General features: G+C 43.5%; 1 protein-coding gene across 7 annotated transcripts in view; it reads right to left on the bottom strand.

Moving 5' to 3' along the window:
* caska (calcium/calmodulin-dependent serine protein kinase a) overlaps positions 1-23,156 on the bottom strand; it is a 151,607-nt gene that overhangs the window by 60,166 nt on the left and 68,285 nt on the right. For all 7 annotated transcript variants that reach the window (XM_084545075.1, XM_084545076.1, XM_084545078.1 and 4 more), the window contains exons 3-5: positions 19,914-20,019; positions 16,322-16,399; positions 16,155-16,227 (exon numbers count right to left, since the gene is read on the bottom strand). In XM_084545075.1, the coding sequence (XP_084401201.1) occupies positions 16,155-16,227; positions 16,322-16,399; positions 19,914-20,019 (257 nt within the window). The remainder of the gene's footprint in view (positions 1-16,154; positions 16,228-16,321; positions 16,400-19,913; positions 20,020-23,156) is intronic.

Raw genomic sequence — 23,156 nt, 5'->3', positions numbered from 1 at the left:
ACGGTGCAGCACGGTAGCAGAGGAACAATAGTCTCTTTAAAGATGAAGGCATAACATATACACTGCCTGGCCCTAAAAAAAAGTCGCCACCTGGGTTTAACTAGTCAAATAGGTAGGAGCCTCCTATTGGATAATTACTGCATGGGTGATTATCTTTCAGCTGGCAACAAGTTATTTAACCCCAACTGATGCAATGAGTAGCTTCTCATTTCTTAAACAACCATGTCTAAAGACACATCCTGTGGTCGTGGAAAAGATGTTAGTCTAGTCTGTTTGAGAAGGGTCAAATCATTGCCATGCCTCAAGCAGAGAAAACATCTAAGGAGATTGTAGAAACTACTAAAACTGGGTTAAGAACTGTCCAACGCATTATTAAAAACTGGAAGGATAGTGGAGAACCATCGTCTTAGAGGAAGAAATGTGGTCGGAGAATAATCCTAATTGATGGTGATCTGTGATCACTTAAACGTTTGGTGAAATCAAATCAAAGAAAACCAACAGTAGAACTCAGGGCTATGTTTAATAGTGAAAGTAAGAACATTTCCACACGTACAATGTGAAGGGAACTCAAGGGATTGGGACTGAACAGCTGTGTAGCCTTAAGAAAACCACTAATCAGTGAGGCTAACTGGAGAAAAAGGCTTCAATTTGCTAGGGAGCATAAAGATTGGACTCTGGAGCAATGGAAGAAGGTCATGTGGTCTGATGAGTCCAGATTTACGCTGTTCCAGAGTGATGGGGGCATCAGGGTAAGAAGAGAGGCAGATGAAGGGATGCACCCATCATGCCTAGTGTCTACTGTACAAGCCTGTGGGGGCAGTGCTATGATCTGGGGTTGCTGCAGTTGCTCAGGTCTAGGTTCAGCAACATTATGTGTCCAAAGAATGAGGTCAGCTGACTACCTGAATATACTGAATGACCAGGTTATTCCATCAATGGATCATATTCCAAGATGACATTGTCAGGATTCATGGGGCTCAGATTGTGAAAGAGTGGTTCAGGGAGCATGAGACATCATTTTCACACATGGATTGGCCACCACAGAGTCCAGACCTGAACCCCATTGAGGATCTTTGGGATGTGCTGGAGAAGGCTTTGTGCAGTGGTCAGACTCTCCATCATCAATACAAGGTCTTGGTGAAAAATGAATGAAACACTGGATGGAAATAAATCTGATGACATTGGAGAAGATTATAGAAACAATGCCACAGTGAATGTGTGCTGTACTCAAAGCTAAAGGAGGTCCAAACGAAATATTAGAGTGTGGGACCTTTTTATTTTTTTGGTCAGGCAGCGTATATAATAAAAATAAGTAGTAAATGCATGAGTGCAAATGCAACAGCATGAAATAATGTTTTTTGCTTTTGCTGCTTATCACCCTGAAAGCAATTTAACGTGCTATATACTCTACAGGGAGAAAAGCATGATGTCATTTTCAAGTGTACACTGTAATATTTGTAGAGCACTCCTCATGTGCAACAATGGCTTATAAATATTTGATATCTGCGTGTCGTAAACCTTGTTCGGTAATTGTGTGTGAATTATAGATGAGGGATTACAGTGTTCAGAAGGTGCGAGAGTTTTTCGAGGAGGCGGTGTTCTGTGATGTGTGGCCCCCGCAGATGTGTGTGTCCTCCCAGGGGCCCGGGCGGCTTTTCAGACCGAAGCAGGCGGCAGATAGAATCAGATACCCCTCCGCCGTGCTCATACTAATGCGGCCAGGGGAGATGGAATTCACACTGACGCACGCTGAGGTGATATATACAGGCACCAGAGGAATAGTATAACTAAAAAAAAAAGTCATCTCAAGTATAGATTTGGTGTCAAAAAATGGGGACACGGCCAGGGTTTGAATAAAAATCATAAAAAAAATAAAGTTTGACTCTGAACACTGTCAAAAATGTGCGCTACTCTTAATGTTAGCAATGTTCTGCAACAGGAAGTCGAGCTGATTATGATGGCGAGCACCAGTGGGGATACATAATGGAAGAAGCTGTGTGCACTATTTGCTCTAACAAGGTTGTGACAAAAGTGTATACCACTTCAATAAGCGCTATGTATGATACACACAGACTAACTTGCTTAGGTCTAAGGTTCCATTTGTTGAGACTGATATGTGTCAGTTTGCCTTCGAGAGCCTGAAAGCGTTGTTGGCTAGTAGTCCTGTTCTTGCTGCGCCTGATTTTAGCAGGCCTTTTAAACTAGCGGTTGATCGAAGTGATGCTGGTGTTGGAGCTGTCCTCCTCCAAGAGGATTCCTTGGGGGTAAATTTAACTTGCATCAAAAACACTACTCTACTATAGAGAAAGAGGCACTGGCCCTTATTATAGCCCTGGATCATTTTGGTGTTTATGTTTCCTCCAGCCAGACCCTAGTGGTCTACACCAATCATAACCCTTTGGTCTTTCTCAACAGGATGAAAAACTCCAACCATCAGCTAATGCGATGGAGTTTAGTCTTGCAGGGGTTTAATCTGGACATCCAACATGTGCGCGGGAAGGATAATGTTCTCGCAGATGCCCTTTAAAGGTCTTAAGTGTTTATATTAAGTGACAATATGGGCAGACTATGTGCTAGCCTAACGGTGAGGTTGCTTTATGGGAGGGGGGGTGTTATGTCCAAGGCTAAGTTTTCAGGTGATCAGAGGCTCCTCCTCATCGTTTCCCTCCTGATCTCTGGCACCTGTTTGGAGGCCTGTAAGAGTTCTGGGTAGCTCCACCCACTCTGCTGCAATGGCACCAGCCTCCACCTTTTGTCTTTATTGTTATCCTTGGTTTTGATTTTTGGCTACAGTAAAAGTTACTTTGGCTGCATTGGCTGGTCTTTGTCACCTGTGTTGCTTCCCAAGAGCCGGGGTCGTAACACTTACTAATAAATAAAGTTATTTAAAGTATAGATTTGGTGTCACAAAATGTGGACACAGTCATTGTTTAAGAAAGGAATGTGTCACGTTCAAATGCCATTGAAAATTTCTTTAAATGCTACGAACACAGAGATGCAGGAAGTCGAGCTGATTAAGACGGAGGGGACGCAAGAGGGAACAAGTTGTGTGCACTATGAGCTCTAAGGAGGTTGTGTTAAAAGTGGATAACACACCCACAAGTGCAATGAGCGATACGGGCGATAAATATGTCACAAAAACAGAAATGCACTGTGTATGTGCCGCGGCGCAACAGTGTAGGAGGAAGGAGGAAGTCGAGCTGATTTATAAGAAGGAACGTAAAACAGAAGAAGCACTACCAGCTCTAAGAAGCCTTAGGCATTAAGGTTGTCCCTAACTGGACCACAAGTCACTGCTACAGCACGTCAATGAAAACTGAGCACAGCTGGAAACTATTTTGTGAATGAAAACTGGAAACTTTTTGATTATTTCCATTCAATAGATCTCTATCAGTCAATCAATCAATCAATTTCTACGTCGTGCATTCAACAAATGACCGTAAACATGTTCTGAAATACAATTTGATAATTTTGCGTCGTTAACACTAAAACGAGGATCGTTCCACATAGCACCGGACCCTTCATGCTCCTCCTGCGAGTGGTGGGCCTACAGGGATGCGAGCCCATGTCTCCAGTTCGGGCTGGGCCTTGCTGGACCCCATGGGCGCCCACGAGCCCCAGGCCTGGCTCCAGGGTGGAAAACCCTTCAGGCCGAGTACACGGACTCTTGATTCTCTCCTCGCTAAAGGGTCTTCTGAACCGTTCTTTGTCTGGCCCTTGGCCTAGGACCAATCTGCCTTGGGGAGACCCTACCAGGGGCAAAATGACCCGGACAGCATAGCTCCTAGGGTCATTAGGGCACTTAAACCCATCCACTATGGATCCACAGCGTAAGACGCATAATAATGGTGTTCCAACAAAGTGAAACAGAAATTTATTAACCACACATTACTGTATCTCCTTATATCACCAAACAATGTTAGCGTTTATGCAAAGGTAGTGAGAGCAGCTCCAATTTGCGCAAGAGGTAAATAAATGAAGTCACACTTGCTTAGCCCAATTAATCCAACCTGCAGCAGCTTAATTGAAGCCGGATTCTCCGCACAACTGTGACTGCTATTCACACTATTCTCCCAAATGTTCGGCCTCATTAGAGACGCCACACTCTCCGACGACGCACCAGAGAGAATCGCTGAGGCGTCACTGTGTCTGGGGCACGTACTGTATACTGGTGCATTCTAGCATTTGTTTGTGAGAGAAGCAGGAGTCTCCCCAGAGACGGCATTAGTCACAGTGGTTGTCCACAGCTGTCACACACACACACACACCCACACACACACAATGGTCGATCATTACTTCAGTTTCTTCGGGCAAAATGTTGACAGACAGGAAAAGCGGTTGGCTAACGACAGTTTCAGGAGGTGTGAAGCAAAACAACCACGAAGATTCTTAGAAGTCATCAGTATTGTTCGTACGGTGAGCAGAAAACATTCTTTTTCTGGTTTTGTCTGTGATGGTTCTCAGCCATCCCGGTCCTGGTGTGTCCAGAAACACTAAAGAAAGACAACTGGACTTTTGGTTTTGAAGAAACGTCTTCAAGAACGTTCTGAACTGAAGACGCTACTTTGATGAGCCAAGAGACGTCTTCAAGAAACTCTACAAGTCCAGTTGTCTTTCTCTTGTGTTTTTGGACACACCAGGACCTGGATGACTGAGAACCTTCACAGATGTAGACCGACCAGCCATAACATTATGACCACCTTCCTAGTATTATGCAGGCCTCCCTTGTGGTGTCATCAGAGAATGGACATGGGCCTTCTGAGGGTGTCCTGTGGTGTCTGGTAACACGATGTTGTTAGTGGGGGGCCTTTGAGGGGAGGGGCCTCTGTGGATCATCCCACAGATACTTGATCAGTTTGGGATCTAGTATATCCCAAAAAAGGTTCAAAAAAGGCAACTGGACTTGTAGAGTTTTTTTTGAGAAGACGTTTAGGAACTCCTACTGGAACCTGTCACGACAGGTAAGTACCCAATCGTTAATGGAAATTAGCTGCACCACTTTCTGGTTGTAAACATAACAAGCAAGTTCCAGTAGGAGTTCCTATTTAAACCTCAGACTTCCCACCAGTCCCCTAGAACTGAAGAAGCTACTCGGATGAGTGGTGAAACGTCTTCTCAAAAAAACTCTACAAGTCCAGTTGCTTTTTTTTTTAACCTTTTTTGGATATACCATGACCTGGATGACTGAGAACCTTCACAAACATTTTGGGACTTAGTGAATTTGGAGGCCAGGTCAACACCTTGTGATGTTCTTCATGTTTTTTTGAGTTGTTAAAGTGCTTTTGTGGCTGCATCCTGCTGGTGATGGCTGCTGCCATCAAGGAGTGTCATTGCTATAGGTTGGGGGTGTCTGGTCTAGTCTAGGTGGGTGCTACATGTCTAAGTAACATCCACACCAATGAATGCCAGGTCCAGAAGTTTCCCAGCAGAACTGAACTGTCACAGAATTGTCAGCGTTATTCAGTTTTCCTGTCAGTGGTCATAATGTTGTGGCGCTTTGGGATTTCTCTTTTTTTTCTGACACACATTGTGGACGTAGACATCTTGTATGAAACTGTAAAACAAAACCAAATCTAATAAAGATAGCGGTGGGTTTCCTGAGTAAAGCCTGCGTTCCTACTGTGCATTATTAAAGTCACACCTTCTGTTTCTCATGTCACCATCAGCCGCAAGCTGTTGCACCAAGTGTATCACCCAGCCTGCACAGAAAGTGTGAGTGTTGCTGCGTCTCCATCTACACTAGATGCACCGAGGCACAGCGCTGAGCTGCAGGTCTCCAGCGGATCAGCTGTGCTCAGAGCGCCGCACACGATCACTGTAGTTATGTGCACGAAACAGGAAAACGTAATAAAACTCAAGGCGTGTGGCATAGACACAGAAAGCTGAGACTAATTAAAAAAAAAAAAAAAAAAGCTCCAGATCTGTTCCGTCAGATGGATGCAGGAAGGTCGACTGTAAAGAACACAATTTCTGTTTACGTGGCTTCAATGGGGACTCACCAGACATAAGCGCTGCTGAAGTGTTTGATCCTTTCAGCCAACATCAACCACGACCTCCGTGGTGTGAAATTTACTAGATAAAGGTTGTTTTCATGTCGGCTCGGCAGGAAGGAATCAGCACGGTTTTTATCTACGGATTCATACGTTTTACTGATGTCGGCTACAGAGGGCAGGGAAGAGGTGAAGCCATCTCTGCTCAGCGACGGAACCACTTAAAACCACCAGTACATTTGGCATATTTGTGTGTTTGACTGTGAAACCTCAGTGACAGCATTTCCGCAGTCGTCACCTCAAGGCTCATTGGACGCCATTAAAGAGGCTATTAGCGCCACCAAACAGCCACTCATCATCACACAAACAGCGCTAACGACACTGCTAATAGTCCTCCATGTGTACAGCAAATAGGTCCCGGCGGACCCGGGCCATTTCACCTTGTAAAAACAGCTGACATTCAAGTGTTCAATGGGGAAACGAGTGTTTTTTTTCTCCCCCATCGATCACTCTCACACCAATTCACATGCAGAATGTGGCATTTGCGGGATAAGAAGCCACCAGTGGTGTCTGTTGTATGAGCACAAAAGCAAAGAGGATAAAGCTGGCGGCCTGTAGTGGACGATTAGACTTCAATAAGCACAAAAGACTAAAGGGAATATTTACTTTACTTGATGCAAATTACTGTCATGAAATGATCTGGCCCTGACATTTTTCAGTCAGATGTAAACAGCTTTAGAGAGATCATTTATCAGACACTTACAATAACTCACCCCTGTTCACATCTTGAGTCTTGTGGAGAGCTTCCGGTTATTAATAAGTTATAAGAAAACCAATAAAGACTCGTTCAGACTTTGATCTAACATTCGACCTGGCTAATGCGTTTATAAATGGTCTGCTTTAAGCGCCTGTGTTCACACCTGGCATTAAAATGCATCTCCAGCCGGCACCTGAGATCTGATCTCAGTTTCACACTCTGGGCGCAGTAGAATCTTATATAAGCTGCTGTCTCTACCGTTGTTTCAGAACCATGAACAGCTGTGTCAAGTAGGGATGTGCGATATTTCATCGTTTACGATATATCGTCAAAAACATTCCTCACGGTAAGAATATGTCATCCCGCGATAAAAACAATAAATTCCCATAGATGACGTATATATGTGCGCGACACACTCACAGCCCAACACGTATGGAATATTGACAAATTGACCATGGCGGAAGGCGGAGCAGATACGCCGGGCAGCGAGGAGCTCGTTCCTAAACGAGGCTCCACCTCCATTATCTAGTTTGGTTTTAACCCATTAACGCCTGAAATGATTTTTCAATTATATAAAGAAATGAAATATTTGTATTTTTGCTTACCACTCCGGCCGGTCCTACGAGAAACTAGTGCTTGCAAAAGGTTCCTAGGAATTTTTTGAATGTGCACAAACCGACACTGGAGTATCACATGCGTTATTTCGGCTGCAGTCTGAACGGAAACAGTGCGTCGCAAATTCGCGACACTAGGCATGAAGGGGTTAAAAAGTCTGATGCAGAGCAGCAAATTACAACATGCAAGGTTTGCTAACAAATAGTGCATAAAAAGGACAGTAACACCACTAATTTGTTCCACCACCTCAAACACAAGCACAAACCAGAATATGAAGAAAGCCAGAAAATGCGCAAGGATGCAGAAGCAGCATCGACTTCATCCAAAGAGTCCGGTAAAAAAACAACAACTCAGATAAAACTTGCCGATGCATTATAGTCAAAAAGATTAGGCTGAATTGTTGTTTATTTATTGTCATTTTTATCGTCACCGTGATAAATACCAGAAATTATCGGGATAAAATTTTTAGTCCATATCGCCCATCCCTAGTGTCAAGACTTTGGGAGGTGACACGCATTTCGAAACAAGCTGCTAAGTCTCTCCAGCACACAACACGAAAAGCAGATAAGTTGTTAATTGTTTATCTCTGCCTTGAAGCTATTTTTGAGATCTGAGATTGGTAATCACAGTAAATAAGGGCACCGGACATTACTGAGGAAATGACACCACATGCCGATATGTTTTATCAAGATATAATCGCACACGGTGTAGCATGCAAAATTGCACTAAAAAAATCTGCGAAACTGCGAGGCCGCGAAAGGTGAACCGCGTTATAGCGAGGGACAACTGTACTGAAATTATTTTAATTGTTAATTCTTGCTTATTTATTTATTTAATGCTTAGTTATCAGCTGTAAACCCCGTTGAGTAGGTGGTCTTTAACGTGATTCAGGACGCGCTACCAAAGAAAGTAGGTCAAATGTGTCCCAGACCACCCTTCAAACGTGGTCCTGTACTTTACGCTGGCTACTTGTGATCAGATTTAGATGTTAATGCAAAGTCTGAAGAAAGTGAACACAGATTTTCCCTAATAAAAACCGTAAACCAGTCATTTAGGACTGTAAGAGCCACCTGGATGAAACACAGTCCAGCTGCCTTTGTTTTAGATACATCATGGACGACTGAGAATATTCAGACAGATGTAAATTAGTTCTTTTGATGCGTAACAGTGTCACTTATCCACTTGAATTAATGAGGGAAACGACAGCTGCTCATTGAGGCTCTTTGCACCAGAAACTTTAAAATGCATCTTTTAAATTGTGCCTTTTTGTCCAGTGGGTCCAGAGTCGTTTTACACCAACAGCAGTCAGAGGCCACAGGGCAAACACAAACCTCAACAGAAACACGTTAAAAGACGTTGGATTGATGTTCTAAGTACACTGTCGGTTTAAGGGAGGGGTTAGAGGCTAAATGAAGTCAGTTACAGTGCAGTCTTATCACTAAACAGTTCCTGATATACCGTACAGTACCGATAATAATAGCTTTACTTGAGATGTGTGATCTGACCATCCCCAGCACATTTGACAGTAACACACAAGGAAATGCAGAAGTTTAACCACAGTGTCAAAAGCAGAAAACGCTGTCAGAAGGCGTGCTGACATTTATAAAAAAGTTTCACTGTGTTTTATTCTAAGAAGGCAAACTATGAATTCTCTGAGGCAAAGCCTTCTGTGTCTTGAGTTCAGAGTATCTGACAGGAAATCCCTCTCACCTCAGAGAACCTGGAGGAAAAAAAAGAAATACTATTGTTGTAGAGTCAGGTATCGGTCTGCGCCAGCGTGACTCTCTGTTCATTTTATGTTAACATCAAACGTTTTGCAGTGTTTACGGATTCCTCAGATGGCTCAACACCGAGCCGGGATGTGTGCTGTGCAGATTCGACATTCAGCACGACTTTAACTTCAAACATTATGCTATAGCACAAACACGGGATGAGTGAACGGCAACAGAAAGGAAAGTTCACCTTCAGCCTGCTCTCACCTTTCAAAACCAAGAGAGACGAACTAATTCTATGTGTTTGCTTGCTTTGCTTGTCTGTAGCAATGAGGGTGGGGTAGCAGGGGACGCAAACAGACACACAAACGCTGGTGCTGCTGTCACTGGTGAAGTGAGGGGAAGATAAATGCGGAGACATAGTGGTGATTTAAGAGCATCAGCATTTAAATGATTCCGCTGACTTTCATGCATGGGAAGATGCGGCACACTCCCGCTGATCCATATTCAACAAGGACAGCTTTGTTGTTAATGCACTACACATGTGAGTGAGTACAGTTCTGAGTGTGTCCGCTGCAAAGGGCATGAATCTCAGCAGCACCATCTGATAAGACGGAAAACAGCAGCTCAGCACTGTTAAAGACTGATAACAGAAGTGAACACCACCCTGGGCCAATGTCAAAGCAGCGCGATTCCTCGGACACATTTTCACCGTCACAGAAATGGTGTCGTGTTCATCATACATGTATGTTCTTAACGTTTTTTATTGAACAAAGCTAAACAAAAAGCCTCTTTTCTGTTATTACGTTCCTTTCCAGACCTGGGTGATCTGATCACAAGTGGACACCAGGTAGCAGGTGTGAAAGATACTCAAGACGAATCAGGAATGCATTTGAAATCCAATTACCAAGACCACATCTGGGCCACTTATGACCACACCCTTTCAGTCGTGTAGACACACAATGCTTGGACGTCCTCTTGTAAAAGGTTTGCCTCGTTCGTTCTCACAAAAATGGCGTCTTGTTCATTGCACATGTATATTCTCACGGTTTTTATTGTACAAACCTAAACAAACAGAAACAAATTTAGCCCAGCGTACTGTAACAACAAAATAAAAAGCCTCTTTTAGACAAATTATGTGTTACTATGGTCCTTTCCAGACCTGGGTGATCTGATCACAAGTGGGCAGATGAAAGCACAGGCGTGAAGGACACTCAAGACGCCGCTGCATCTAAAATCCAATCACCAAAGTCAACATCTGCAGGTGGGCTGGGACGCTACTGTAACATCAAGAATAAAAGGCATCTTCTTGTCAAATTATTGGCTATTATGTTGATGTTCAGAAGTGTCTGATCTGATCACAAGTGGGCAGATGAAAGAGGAGTTGTGAAGGACACTAAAGACAGATTGCAGTCCAAATCCAATCTCCAAGACGACATCTAGAAGTGGGCTGAGACACTTGCGGCTTACATCGTTTCACAATGCACTTTGGTCACATTTGACAGACAGCCTAATGATAAGCGGAGTTTTACCACATTCAACTGGAGCTGCAGTTGTGCTTTGAATGTATAGAAGTACTTCATGGTTACTTCCAGCATTTGGTGAGCGAGAAACACTTCATTGCTGAATATGTACCTTGAAACCTTCTCCGTGTACTGCAGCTAAAGGTCTAATAATTTTATAAAATAGTTTATGTGCAGCCTCCTTCTCTCTGTTACCACAGGACGTTTGGTGAAGTTGTTAACTGACTGCTGTCCAGAGGATTTGGACCGTTCCTCTGCTAGCGTTAGCTAACTCCCTCCCAGAACTGACCACAGCCAACTAATTATCTTCCATGCAGCTAAAAACATCTGCAACTTTAATGGGAACAAGACAGAAAGTCTCCCTTGAGGCTCCCTTGTCTCTCTACTTGAATCCTTGTAGTTTTATTTTTGCTTTTTGAGCCTATCTCTTTATTTGTCACGCAACAAATAGTGCTGTTCATGGTTCTGAAACAGCAGTATAGATAGCAGTCTATTGTTTTAAGACCACAGCAGTTTGAAGCCAAATGATGTTTGTGTTCAGTTGCATATAATGCTCGGAGATGAGATCTGCTCACAAGTGATGAGTCAAGACACGTGTTGAGGTTCACTTGTGATCAGATCACTCAGGAATGACCGTTTCTTACAACCTGGACCTTATTTCTGGCATAAAATACGGTCGTTTACTCACCCATATAACTTTGGTCGTCGTCCACAACCTCAGATCGGAAAAATATTCAGCCATGTTACAAAAAACTAGCAGTAGCAAATTACAGGTAAACAAGCCGACCGTCGCAGGTGCGCACGACGCTCAGAGATGACATCATCCAGGTCAGAGGTTAGTAGGTCAATCTACAGACCCCGGATGATGACAGCGGGCAACTCCGGACTCAATGGGGAATAGCACTAGTGTATCATAACAAAATATTGGTGAAATGAACAAGTTTCGCCGCAGATATTGCGTTATTTAGAGGCTGCGTTTCGGTGCCCCATTCACTCCCACTATATGGATATATACGGCGCTACGCTGGATCTAAATATCGTCCGAACGACTCCAAATGGCATCAAAGTTATATGGGTGAGTAAACGTTCATATTTTATGTCAGAAATTAGGTCCTGGTTGTGAAGAACAGTAATTCCCCTTTAAATTTTATATATAAAGCATCAATAACAATCCAACTGAACTTTATGGAACCTCTGATACGTTTTATTTTTCTGGATGTGGTGGTTGCAGGCCACGTGACTTCCCCATGACCGTAAGCAGTGTGTGTTTTGAGAAGTGTGACCCGACCATGACCTAGATATTAATACAATTGTTTTAAGACAGTTTAAAGCCAAATGATGTTAGTGTTCAGTTGCATATGATGTTCGGAGATGAGATCTGCTCACAAGTGATCGCTCAAGACATCCACTTGTGACCAGATCACCCAAGACATGTTCAAAACCGCTTCATTAAATTTTATATATAACGCATCGGTGACAATCCAACTCAACTTTACAGAACTGTTTTTTTAAGGGCCTGTGATACGTTTTATTTTTCTGCATGCGGTGGTTGCAGGCCACATGACTTCACCATGACCATAAGCAGTGTGTGTTTTGAAAAACGTGACCCAACCAAGACATAGATGCTAATACTATGATTAGAAAAGGAAAAAAAGCAACAAATCTTCACAGATGAGAAACTGCAACTGGGTGAAAATGTTACTTTTAACAGACTAACTGACTGGCTGATCAAGTGCCTGTTTTTATCATGCTACATGAAACCAGAGGAGCCTGTGGCAGGTTTACGGTACCTGAAACTGAATGCCAGTGCTTTATTTTCAGTTCCAGTAAAAGTCCTCGCGCCTGCCGAAGCGTGACGGACACCTTACTTAAATAGTGATATGTACCACGAGGAAGTAGGTTTGATGTTGAGGCCATGTTTAGTCACATTTCAACACCATGATACAAACGTGACACCAGAACAGCCTAAACCAAGCCCTGTGCTCTGTGGTCACAGATATGGAGACTGCTGCTGAAAATGTGAGGTGATTTTAGGCGTTGAGAAGTACAGCTAGGCAAAGTTGTGGCTTTAAGACATGTGCGCACTAGAGATTGCACAAGTTCAGAATTTTTAAAGTCAACTGATGAAAGTCAAGTTGATTAGTCATCGACTAGCTTTTGGTGATGTCACTATTAAAATCACAACAGAAAGTAATGAAATCTACATTCTGGACCTGAATACATGTGCTGAGAACACACAGCTCAGATATTATAGCTCTTATATTCTTATATTGTAATATTACAGTTGTATATAGTTTCTATATTGTGTATTTATATTTTTGTTGTATAGTGATTTCTATATTTTATACTTCTTTTTAACTAAACTGTTGACTCTGAGAGCCCTGCACAAGATTTCCAATGTGCCTGGACTGTTGGTTTATGCACAAATGGCCAAATAAAGAACCTTGAACCTTGAACCTCATGTGATCTGCAGATATGTATAGCCTGTAAAAAACATGCAGCACCTCAGCACCATCAGTAGCATTTAATAGCACTCCACAGCGTGTAGCAGCTAAAGGTCTAATAACTTTATCAAATAGTTGATGTGCAGCCTCCTTCTCTCTGTTACCACAGGACGTTTGGTGAAGTTGTTAACTGACTGCTGTCCAGAGGATTTGGACCGTTCCTCTGCTAGCGTTAGCATTAGCCTTTTCAGATGCATTGCAGTAGTACTTTAGTTGTATTTCAGGATATTTCACGGTAGTATGGGCTTCATCTTCAGTTAATGTTGAATTAATCTCAACTTTGAGGTACGACTGATGCAGTTGATCCGACATATGACAAAAACGCACGGTTCCCAACACGCTAACCGCCCACGACTTTCGTTCCTACCACCAAATACACCACGGTGACAGCGAGCTTGGCGCATCCGGTCCGGTGAATCTAGACGGAGTGGTGCTGACGGCGTGAAGAGCTAGCTAACTTCACAGCGCTAGCAATATTTTCATGTTCTGCTTGTTTCAGGAACATTTGGAGCGGGAAATGTACAAGACAGTTACCTAGGCAACTGTAATACACGACGATCTAAAGAACATTTTAAAGTTTATTGTTTTGTGTCTTCTGGTTCTGGGGCATTCAAGAGCAGGAACTACTGAAGGAAGGTACTGATTTATGACCTTCTGAAACTAACACAATAAAATCATTACCCTTCTACCACGTCATGGCAAACAGCAATTTGAAGAAGTAGGAACTGTGCAGAGCTATAATGAGAAAGATGCCTCTTAACTGTTAGTGGCATTGTAACACATTGGCCGGAGCTGTGAACTGTTAGCGGTATCAGCTCCCGACCCTCTGAACTCTCAGGTTGGCTATCGTTCACATACACACAATGAGTCTAAGCCAGAGACGCAGAGACAGGCCCTGAATAGACAGCCACTACTAATACCAGAGAACAAAGCTGAGGGGAGTGATCCACAAGCTGGGAGCGACCGTGACCACATAATACGCATCGTGGGTCCCTCAGAAAAGGCAATAAAAAAAATAAATAAAAACATATAAAAGAAAAGCAGTGCAGTTGAGAAACGTTAAGCCCGCGTTTGTGGATGCTGCAGAGGGAATTGTGTTGTGCACAGCTCGTTTGTGAATGCGGAGAGTGTGACGGAGGCAGTTTGGATGCAAAGCCCTGTTTTATTTGTTCTCACTGGACCGGGAAGCTGGCTGTACTCATTACGAGAGTGGGGCTAGAACTGGCTCGCGCTGCAGCTTCCTGGCGCCTGCCGGAGACGCAAAAATACACGAGATTGACGCGCAGCCACACGACTAACACGGGCCTCGACCTTTTCACACAGACGTATAATCAAATACCCAGAGATGCTAAAGGCATCACATACTGATTCTGCAGACGTTTGGATTCGCCACTAGGCGAGTCGTCTTGCTGCAGCCACGGCTTCATTAGAACGCTCAGAGTAATTAGTCGCCTCACTTTGTATAAACGACACTTGAGTTAAAAGACTTTTATGTTCGACAGTTTGATTGAGATCAGGGTCACGCTGAGGAGGGCCTGCTTTCTGATTTCTACCTGATTCTATTATAATAATATGATGCGAGCCGAGCTGAAGGCCAGACAGCCCCTCTCTCTCTCTCTCTCTCGTTAGCGTTCCTTCAATCAGAGTGTAATCTAACGCCACACATGCTCCTGAGCTCATAACGACAGAGGAATCTAAGAGACGCATGGTACATTAAACTCCTGACCTCGCAGGGCTTTTATATTCTTGTTCTACGCACGCCGCCAACATTTGGAAATGAAAGCAGCAAATTACGGCAGTTTTTTTCCCCATTAGCTCGGTCCATTTTAGCCACGCTGGTTAAAGACAACTCGCTGTTCCACTGCGGCGGTCGAGCTCAGAACCAGAACTGACCACAGCCGAGCAATTATCTTCCCTGCAGCTAAAAACATGTGCAGCTTTAATGGGGACTAGACAGAAAGTCTCCCTGCACTTTAATATCCTCTATTGTGGTTTCATTTTCACTGTTGGTGCTTATTTCTTCATTTTATTACTAACTTGTTGCTTTCAGATATTTTAGAAGCTGCCAATAGAAACTAAAAGCTTCTATCCACTGGCTTTATTCTGAATAAGTTACGGGAAATGCTTTGCGTTCACAGAAGGAGCTTCGTTAGTTTTAAAATCAGCGTTTCATACTTTTAATTGCTGTGGGAAGAAATAGTAACAGGAAGCGGGGAAACGCGGCGTGAAACCCGGCTCTTACATTTACACATCATCACACCCAGTGGCAGCATTTCACCAAACTTATCACGAAAAGAAAAAAAATGCTGAATATCAGAACCTTCGAGGATCTAAGCTTTGGTGCAGAACTGCAACGTTAGAATGAATTAATTTTCATTAGTGTACCTAATGGAGTGGCCAGCGAGTGTATGAGGCGAAAAGCACCGAATTTTAGCCTCTATTAATTTCTCTCCCTGCCGATGGCGAACATCAGCAAAACAGGAAGTTGCATTTTCAGACTTTCGGCGATGCAGGCTGGTAATTGTGCACCATTATCATACATACACCGATCAGGCATAACATTATGACCACCTTCCTATGTAATATTGTGCAGGACTCATCAGAGAATGGACATGGGCCTTCTGAGGGTGGCCTGTGGTGTCTGGTAACAGGATGGTGTTAGTGGGGAGGGGCCTTTGAGGGGAGGGGCCTCTGTGGATCATCCCACAGATACTTGATCAGTTTGGGATCTAGTGAATTTGGAGGCCAGGTCAACACCTTGTGCTGTTCTTTGTGTTTTTTTGAGTTGTTCTAAAGCGTTTTTGCGTGTGTTCCTGTGGTGGGGATGTCTGCTGCCATCAAGGAGTGTCATTGCTATGGGGTGGGGGTGCCTGGTCTGGTCTAGGTGGGTGCTACATGTCTAAGTAACATCCACACCAATGAATGCCAGGTCCAGAAGTTTCCCAGCAGAACACTGAACTGTCACAAGATGGTTCAGTGTTATTTACTCCACATGTCAGTGGTCATAATGTTGTGGCTGCACTTACAGCAAAGTAAAATAAGTGAGGATTTACCTTGACATCCCTGTGGATGACGTTGTTGTCGTGGCAGTAGCGTAGCGCCTCCAGGATCTGTCTCATGTAGTGGCTGAGGAAAGTAAACTCGTCGTTATATCTCTGTTTCTTCACGGCTGCGAAAATCAATACGGGCTCGGGAGGAAATGAAAAACATGAAAACTCACCTGGCCACCGCTTCGCTGTAGACAAAGCCGGCGTCCGCCCTCTTCACGATCTCAAAGCACAGGTCTGCTCCGTCCATACTAACAAAGACAGAAGCAGAGAGAGAGAGAGAGACACGGTGAGACGGGATCGGAGCGGCGTAAAAGGTCAGGCCGGGAACACGGGTAAAAAGCTAAAGGTCACTCTTATTAAAACTTCAGCGCTGCACCTCCCTGCGACTGGGTGTGGAGGTGAAATGGGAGACGCAGGTCAGGAGAAGAGAAGCAGTAATTATGTCTTGTCTCTGTGGGTGGAGGTGGATGCAGGTGGAGGCGGAGGCGGCTGTGATGCTCTTATTCTCTTATTCTGTAAAAACGACTGGAGGTTTGCTTTGTGTCTGGATATTCTCAAGGAGCTCATTTCATTACATGTAAATTGGAGAAAACCAATTATTTTTGTCTTCCTTGGATATGGATTAGTTTTTAAATTAGCTTCAGTGACAAAAACGTAGAGCAACAGCGCGCCCCTCTACTACCTCCAAATAATGATTTCATAAATTGCATAAAAGTAAAATTTGTTAATCTTGAGATCTCATCTTCGAAATCGTGTGCAAACGCACCGTAATCCGAGAGATGAGAATATGTGCACAGCTCGACGAGAGCGGCTGAGCGCTCAGGAGGAGAAGTTTGTGTGTGATTGTGAATTTTAATGTTTTTAAAGAAACAAATCTCTCTGGAGTCATTTACAGCTAAGATGCGACTGTAACAAAGAAATCTGCTCCATCCAGTTTAAAGGAGGAGGCAGTCGGAGGTGACGGAGGGTCTCAGTGCAGCTCACACTTCCAGGAACGATGGGTACGTTTAGAAGTTGCACGGTCTTTAAAACATCCGATATTTCAGTTTCCAAACTATTTTTCTTCGTCATAAAAGACGTTTTCACAAAACCAGTTCTTCTAGTTTCACATCTTGCGTACGTCTTTGTTTCTGTGCAGCTCTTCTCTGTCGTCGTACCTTTTAGATCCGATCAGTATTCAGGTCTGGCACTGCTTCTGTCATGTTTTGGATCTCTGGATGTTTGGACCGTGCAAGCTGCAGCGAGATTTGTCTTTGCAGAACGATTTCTAACGTGAGGATGCAGGATATGGTGTTTATTTTAAAAAAATCTAGTATTTTATCAGTTGATATTGGATCTTTCATCAGCCCTGAACAAAAATAGCCCAATCAGAACGTCCTAAATTAGAATATTAGAGAGTTTTCCAAAAGATTTGAGGAGTGTAAACCCCTTTGACGATCCATTCAACAGGAAAACAGTAGCTCATAATAACCAGGTAAACATTTGAAGTGATAGTTTCTCTCCAGTTGGAATAAATGACTAACACTACGTTTCCGGTAACTGCTGATCTGCCGGTGTAACGGACAGCTGTTCGGCTCACGAGTAAAGACCTCTCGCTATCCTGAGGACCTTTGACAGGTGCCGGTTTCCCGCCTCGGATGCCCTAGGACTGGCTGCTTCGAGGACTCGTCCTTTTAAATCACCGGTGTCAAACATACGGCCTGCGGGCCAAAAGCGCCCCGTCACAGGGTCTAATCTGGCCCAACAGCGTGAATTTGCAAAGTATAAAAATTACATAGAAGGCTGCAGTTTTTCAATGAAAAGAACTGTTAGCCCTAAGTTGTCCACTGTTTTAGTAAGAGAAGCAACAGACAGCAAAGTGCCCAAACTGCACTTATTTTACTTAAGAAATTTCCTTTTTTAAAGGCTAGTTTATCAACTGTAAACATTCTCCTAATTTACTTGTTATTTTTTGCACTAAAACAAATGGAAAAAATCAGGAGCTGTCGTTACTTATAGGTTATTATCTTACTGGTCCGGCCCGCTTGAGATAAAATTGGGACTGTATGTGGCCCTCGAACTAAAATAAGTTTGACGCCCATGATTGAAATGGTCCAATCTGTCAACGGCCTTGTCACTTCGCCTACTTTGTAAGTTTGATCTTGTTGGTTGAGCGTGTTTCATAGTGTTGGTTGTTTCGTTGTAAGGGGTTTACTAGATTAAATGTCTTCTTCTGTTGCATCTAGGGTTCAGTTGGTGGTTTGGGAACAAGGTAGCTGGTGTTTGTTTGTTGTTTTGTCACTAGTTGTGTGTCGGGGCGTAAATAAAAGCTTCACATTTGCTGCACATCGCGTTCCTCGCCTTCATTTTTTTATGTTACGTCCTCGAACCTCTAGACCGGGCCGTAACAAGCAACCTGGAGGACTTTTAGCCCATTCCTCAGAACAGAACCACGTCAGCTCTGAGATGTTGGTGGGTTTCCTCACATGAACTGCTTGCTTCAGGTCCTTCCACAACATTTCTATTGATTGATTAAGGTCAGGACTTTGACTTGAGGCGTTCTGAAAAATGTTCTTTGACCATTCCTTTGGTGTTGGGGTTGCTTTTGCCATCGTAACACTTCCACAAAACTAGTGTTGTGAAGATCAGACTGACACAATCACATCAAACACTAATGTAGTCTTGAAATTAACTTGTTAATCCTAGAGGAGCATCTCACAGATATGTAATGTTTCATCTGTTTGATTGGGTTTTATTTGTCTACTAGGACTTATTGACTTGAGTCATGTTTATGCACAAATGTAGAATAATTCTTTGGGGCTTAAAAGCTTTTGAGCTGCATCTTTTCCATCTGATCAAATCACACACACATCCACTCTTAACTGTGACCGAGTCATTTAGCCACAGCTGATTCTGCCTCGTAATTGCTCGCTCCTCATTGTCACTAAGCCTCGGCTCCAATTAAACAGAGCCGTTATGTGGGACTTGGCTGCAGCGTGGCCGTATTTCCTCCACTTCAGCCCGATTAGCCAGAGGGAGACATAAGAAGCCGCCTGCGTCCGTCCGCCCGCCGTGTTTACTCGGCTATCTGCTCTGCTGTCGAGCTGCTCCACAAACACCTCGCGTTTAAATGGACCCCTTGTGCAGAAACGAGCTCCGGAAAATAAAAACGCACATCATAAAAATCCCATTAAATGGAGATCAGTGGCGTTTCCTTGAAAGTTCCCTCTGCGTGCACGGAGCCGTTGGATAGTTTGGCTGTTGAGCGATAGCGGGAATTAAATGATAAAGGAATTAGTCCAGGAAGAGGAGGAAAGATGAAGATACGGGAGCGGGCCGGGAGGAGCTTTTAGAAAAGCTGGAGGTATATAGCGGCAAGTGTGAAATCTTAATCTCATCTTTCATAAATGCAGCTCTGCACTCGCTCCGTTTCTCCCCCTTTTTTTTACCCCCCTTACCCCCCAAACCCCCCCATCCTCGACTAACAAGCTTTCTCATATCAGCGTTGATTATATAAATCCGCCGCAGGGTTCACTTCCTCTCTGTCCTGCTATCGCTGCCTCTGCTGAGATCCTTTCATCCGTCTCCTCCCTCTCCATCATCCTCTCTCACCTCGTCTTCACGTTCTCCTGCAGATGCAACCCTCCGTAGCATCAACCTCCTACAGGTGTGATCTATTTTCACCCGCCCGTGCATAGAGCGCCGGTGCGAGGCCTCTGATGTGACTAATGCGCTCCGTCGTCAAACAGTGAGAATTACTTTTCTGGTGCGGCTGTGACTTACAACTCGAAAACCATGTAGAGCATCCCGTCTGAGCTGTACGTCTCCAGCAGCTCCACGATGTGGGGGTGCTTCAGCATGTGGCAGATACTGGCCTCCCGCTTCAGATCTGGAAACACAGAGAGAAACGGGGAGAGGAGGTTTATATGGCAGCAACTCATTATTACAGAACATACTGGAGCATGAGTGGATCTCTATTAAAACCACAAAGGTTATTAATTTTACAGAATATGGAATAAGCGATTGATTTTCCACACCTCAGTCCGAAACAGACTGACCCAACTCTTGATGTTGCTGGTTTCTCTCTGGTTATTGGAATAAATCCATTCTCTCTGATCATGTCTGCTCCACGTGGGGTAAACATCAGGTGAGGGACAGAAACATGGAGGTAGAAAAACAAGATGAACCAAGATGGAATCCATGTGGACAGAGACGTTGGAGACGTGGAGACATCTTGGTTCGTCCTCCACTACTGAATCAGCTCACAGCTCCACAGCAGCAGAACCAGCTGATATTTATTTATCTCCAGATTCAGTCAACAACTAAACAACCCTCCCAGGAGGACCTGGTTCTTCTTCTTCTACTGAATCTATTCAGGGTTGTCAACACATTTGGAGAAAAAACTTCTTCCTCCTCGTTCTTCCATTCCTTCTCCAGCTTCTCAATTTGGTCATTTTCTCCTCCTCCTCCTCATTCTTCTCCTCCACCTGGTTCGCCCTCATCTTCTTCTTCTCCCCATTCTCCATGTTTTTCTTCTCTTTCTAATTTTTATCCTTTTTTCTCTTCTTCTTCTCCTTTCTTCTTCTTCTTCTTCCTTCTCCTTTTTCGTCTCCTCTTCCCCTCCTCTTTCTTCTCTTTGTAGTTGTTGTTGTTCCTCTTTCTTCTCTTTGTTGTTATTGTTCTTCTTCTCTCTTCTCTTTCTTCTTCTCCTTCTTGTTCTTCTTCTCCTCTCTTCTCTTTCTTCTTCTCCTCCTTCTTCTTCTTCTCTCTTCTCTTTCTTCTTCTTCTCTCTTCTCTTTCTTCTTCTCCTTCTTGTTCTTCTTCTCCTCTCTTCTCTTTCTTCTTCTCCTCCTTCTTCTTCTTCTCTCTTCTCTTTCTTCTTCTTCTCTCTTCTCTTTCTTCTTCTCCTTGTTCTTCTTCTCTTTCTTCTTCTCCCCGTTCTCCAGATTTATGTAAACACATAAATCATTCTATTTGGCGTCCAGGTTAACAGCTCAGTCAGAATGATTTCTAATAAATATTGTAAACGTAGCCGCAGTTGCAAACAGTCACGTGCTTCAGAGGTGATAGGTGAGATTTAGTTCCAGTATCTTATCATCTGAAGCATCGAGACCAAAAACATAAGCTTATTGTTATTCGTTGGGACGGTTGATGGATCTCATCAGTGAGCACATCCCACTGGCTGCCATAATAATATCCGACGCTGACACTCCTGTTCTTTCCTGTTTAGGACGTATATTCATTAATACACACTGAGGACAGAGGGAGAGGCTGTCAGGCAGATAATTACTGGGACTGTACGAGGTCACAAGACTAGTTTTACCTCTAGTAATTTGTAATAATTGAAGCGGTCGTCTGTGATCTTTATCCGACATGAATCGTCCCATCACAGAAAAACAACGCTCAAAACCATCAGAAGAATAAAATCGCCCAGGGTTTATTAGATGGATGAAATACGTGCATTAATGTGGTCATCACGTCAGTAGAGGTGGAGCTGATTTAAATACTGACAGGTAGTTTGTAAATTCTCCCCCAGGATCAATCCGGTCTCATCATGTTTTACTTTTTGAAAATATATATATATATATTTTTTGCTATCAGTCTGAATCTGGAAAAGTAGCTAACGCTGTCAAAAAGTGTAGAGGTATAAAAGGTATGATATTAACTCTGACATGTAGAGGAGTCGAAGCAGGAAGTAGCGGAGACGTCAGAACCAGGGATAAAGACACACAGAGCAAATGTAGGGGGGCAATTTCTTAATCCAAAGACGCCCCCAGGTTAAACTAATCCCAGCGTTTAAGAGATGACGGGGGCAATTATGAACGGAGTTTTTAAACCCTTTTTGCACGGGACTAGTTTTACCTGGGGTTCTCTAATAATTAGTAATAATTACAGAGTTTGTCTGTTATAAATCTAACCCAGCACAAATCAGCTGTGTTATGAATCAAAGTTTGGACAGATGTTTGGGTTTGTAAATTCTCCCCCAAGATCAATCCAGTCTCATCACATCATGTTTTATTTTTTTATTTTTTTATTTTTTTATTTTTTTACTATCTATCCAAGTATGAAATGTATAATATTAACTCTGACATGTAGAGGAGTGTAAGCAGAAAGTAGCAGAGACATCAGAACCAGAGTTAAAGTCAGTAGATTTGAGTAAAACACCTGACGTCCCCAGGTAAAGCTAATCCCATCAGAACTGAGCTCGTCTAACATCGAGCTGCTGCAGCTTTTATTTTTGTGCCGATCAGGCCTGTTGGATAACGACGTGGAGCTGAGGACGCTCCCATGTGGAGGAGCTCTGTAACGCCTGCTACTAGTTTTCACCTCCCCGCTATGAGCGTCTCCAGGAGGTCTGACATGTGAGAGGTTGACACCAACACCTCCTCTATCCACACTGAGCAGACACAGCGATCGGCCGCCCAGTGGGAGATGCTTTGTCTTCAACAAGGAGCTGCTAGCAGGCCTTCTGTAAACTCAGAGATAATAAAAAGGGATCCTTTCATATCTGTATGAGGTGGAGGATGTTTTTATTAGCCTTAAGGTCAGAAAACTGGTGAGCATAAGGTTGTGAATTACTTTAATTTCAATTTTAATATTCAGTTATTTTATTATTCTTGTTAATGTTGTGTGCATAGATTCTTGTTTTCCCGTTGTATTTTTATTTATTTATTTGGTTATAGATTATGTATGGCAGGGGAGTCAAACATGCGGCTCGTGGGCCAAAACTGGCCCGCCTTAGGGTCCAACCTGGCCCGCGGGATGAAAAATGCAAAAGAGGAAGGAAGAAGGAAGAGAGAGGAGAGGATGAGGAGAAGGAGATGGAGGAAGATGAAAAGGAGAAAGCAGGATGAAGAAAAAGAGTAGAAGAAGGAGAAGGAGGAAGATGAAAAGGAGGAAGAAGATAAAAATGAGAAAGAAGGAAGAAGAAGAAGGAGAGGAGTAGGAGGGGAAGAACAAGGAAGAGTAGAAGAAGGAGAAGAAGAAGATGAAGGAGGAGGAAGGAGGAGGAGAAGTAGATGGGGA

This window comes from Chelon labrosus (genome assembly GCF_963514085.1).
Source record: "Chelon labrosus genome assembly, chromosome: 5".
In the NCBI taxonomy this organism is placed as follows: Eukaryota; Metazoa; Chordata; class Actinopteri; order Mugiliformes; family Mugilidae; genus Chelon; species Chelon labrosus.
The sequence above is the reverse complement of the archived record's forward strand: the minus strand, read 5'-3'. Positions and strand labels throughout refer to the sequence as shown.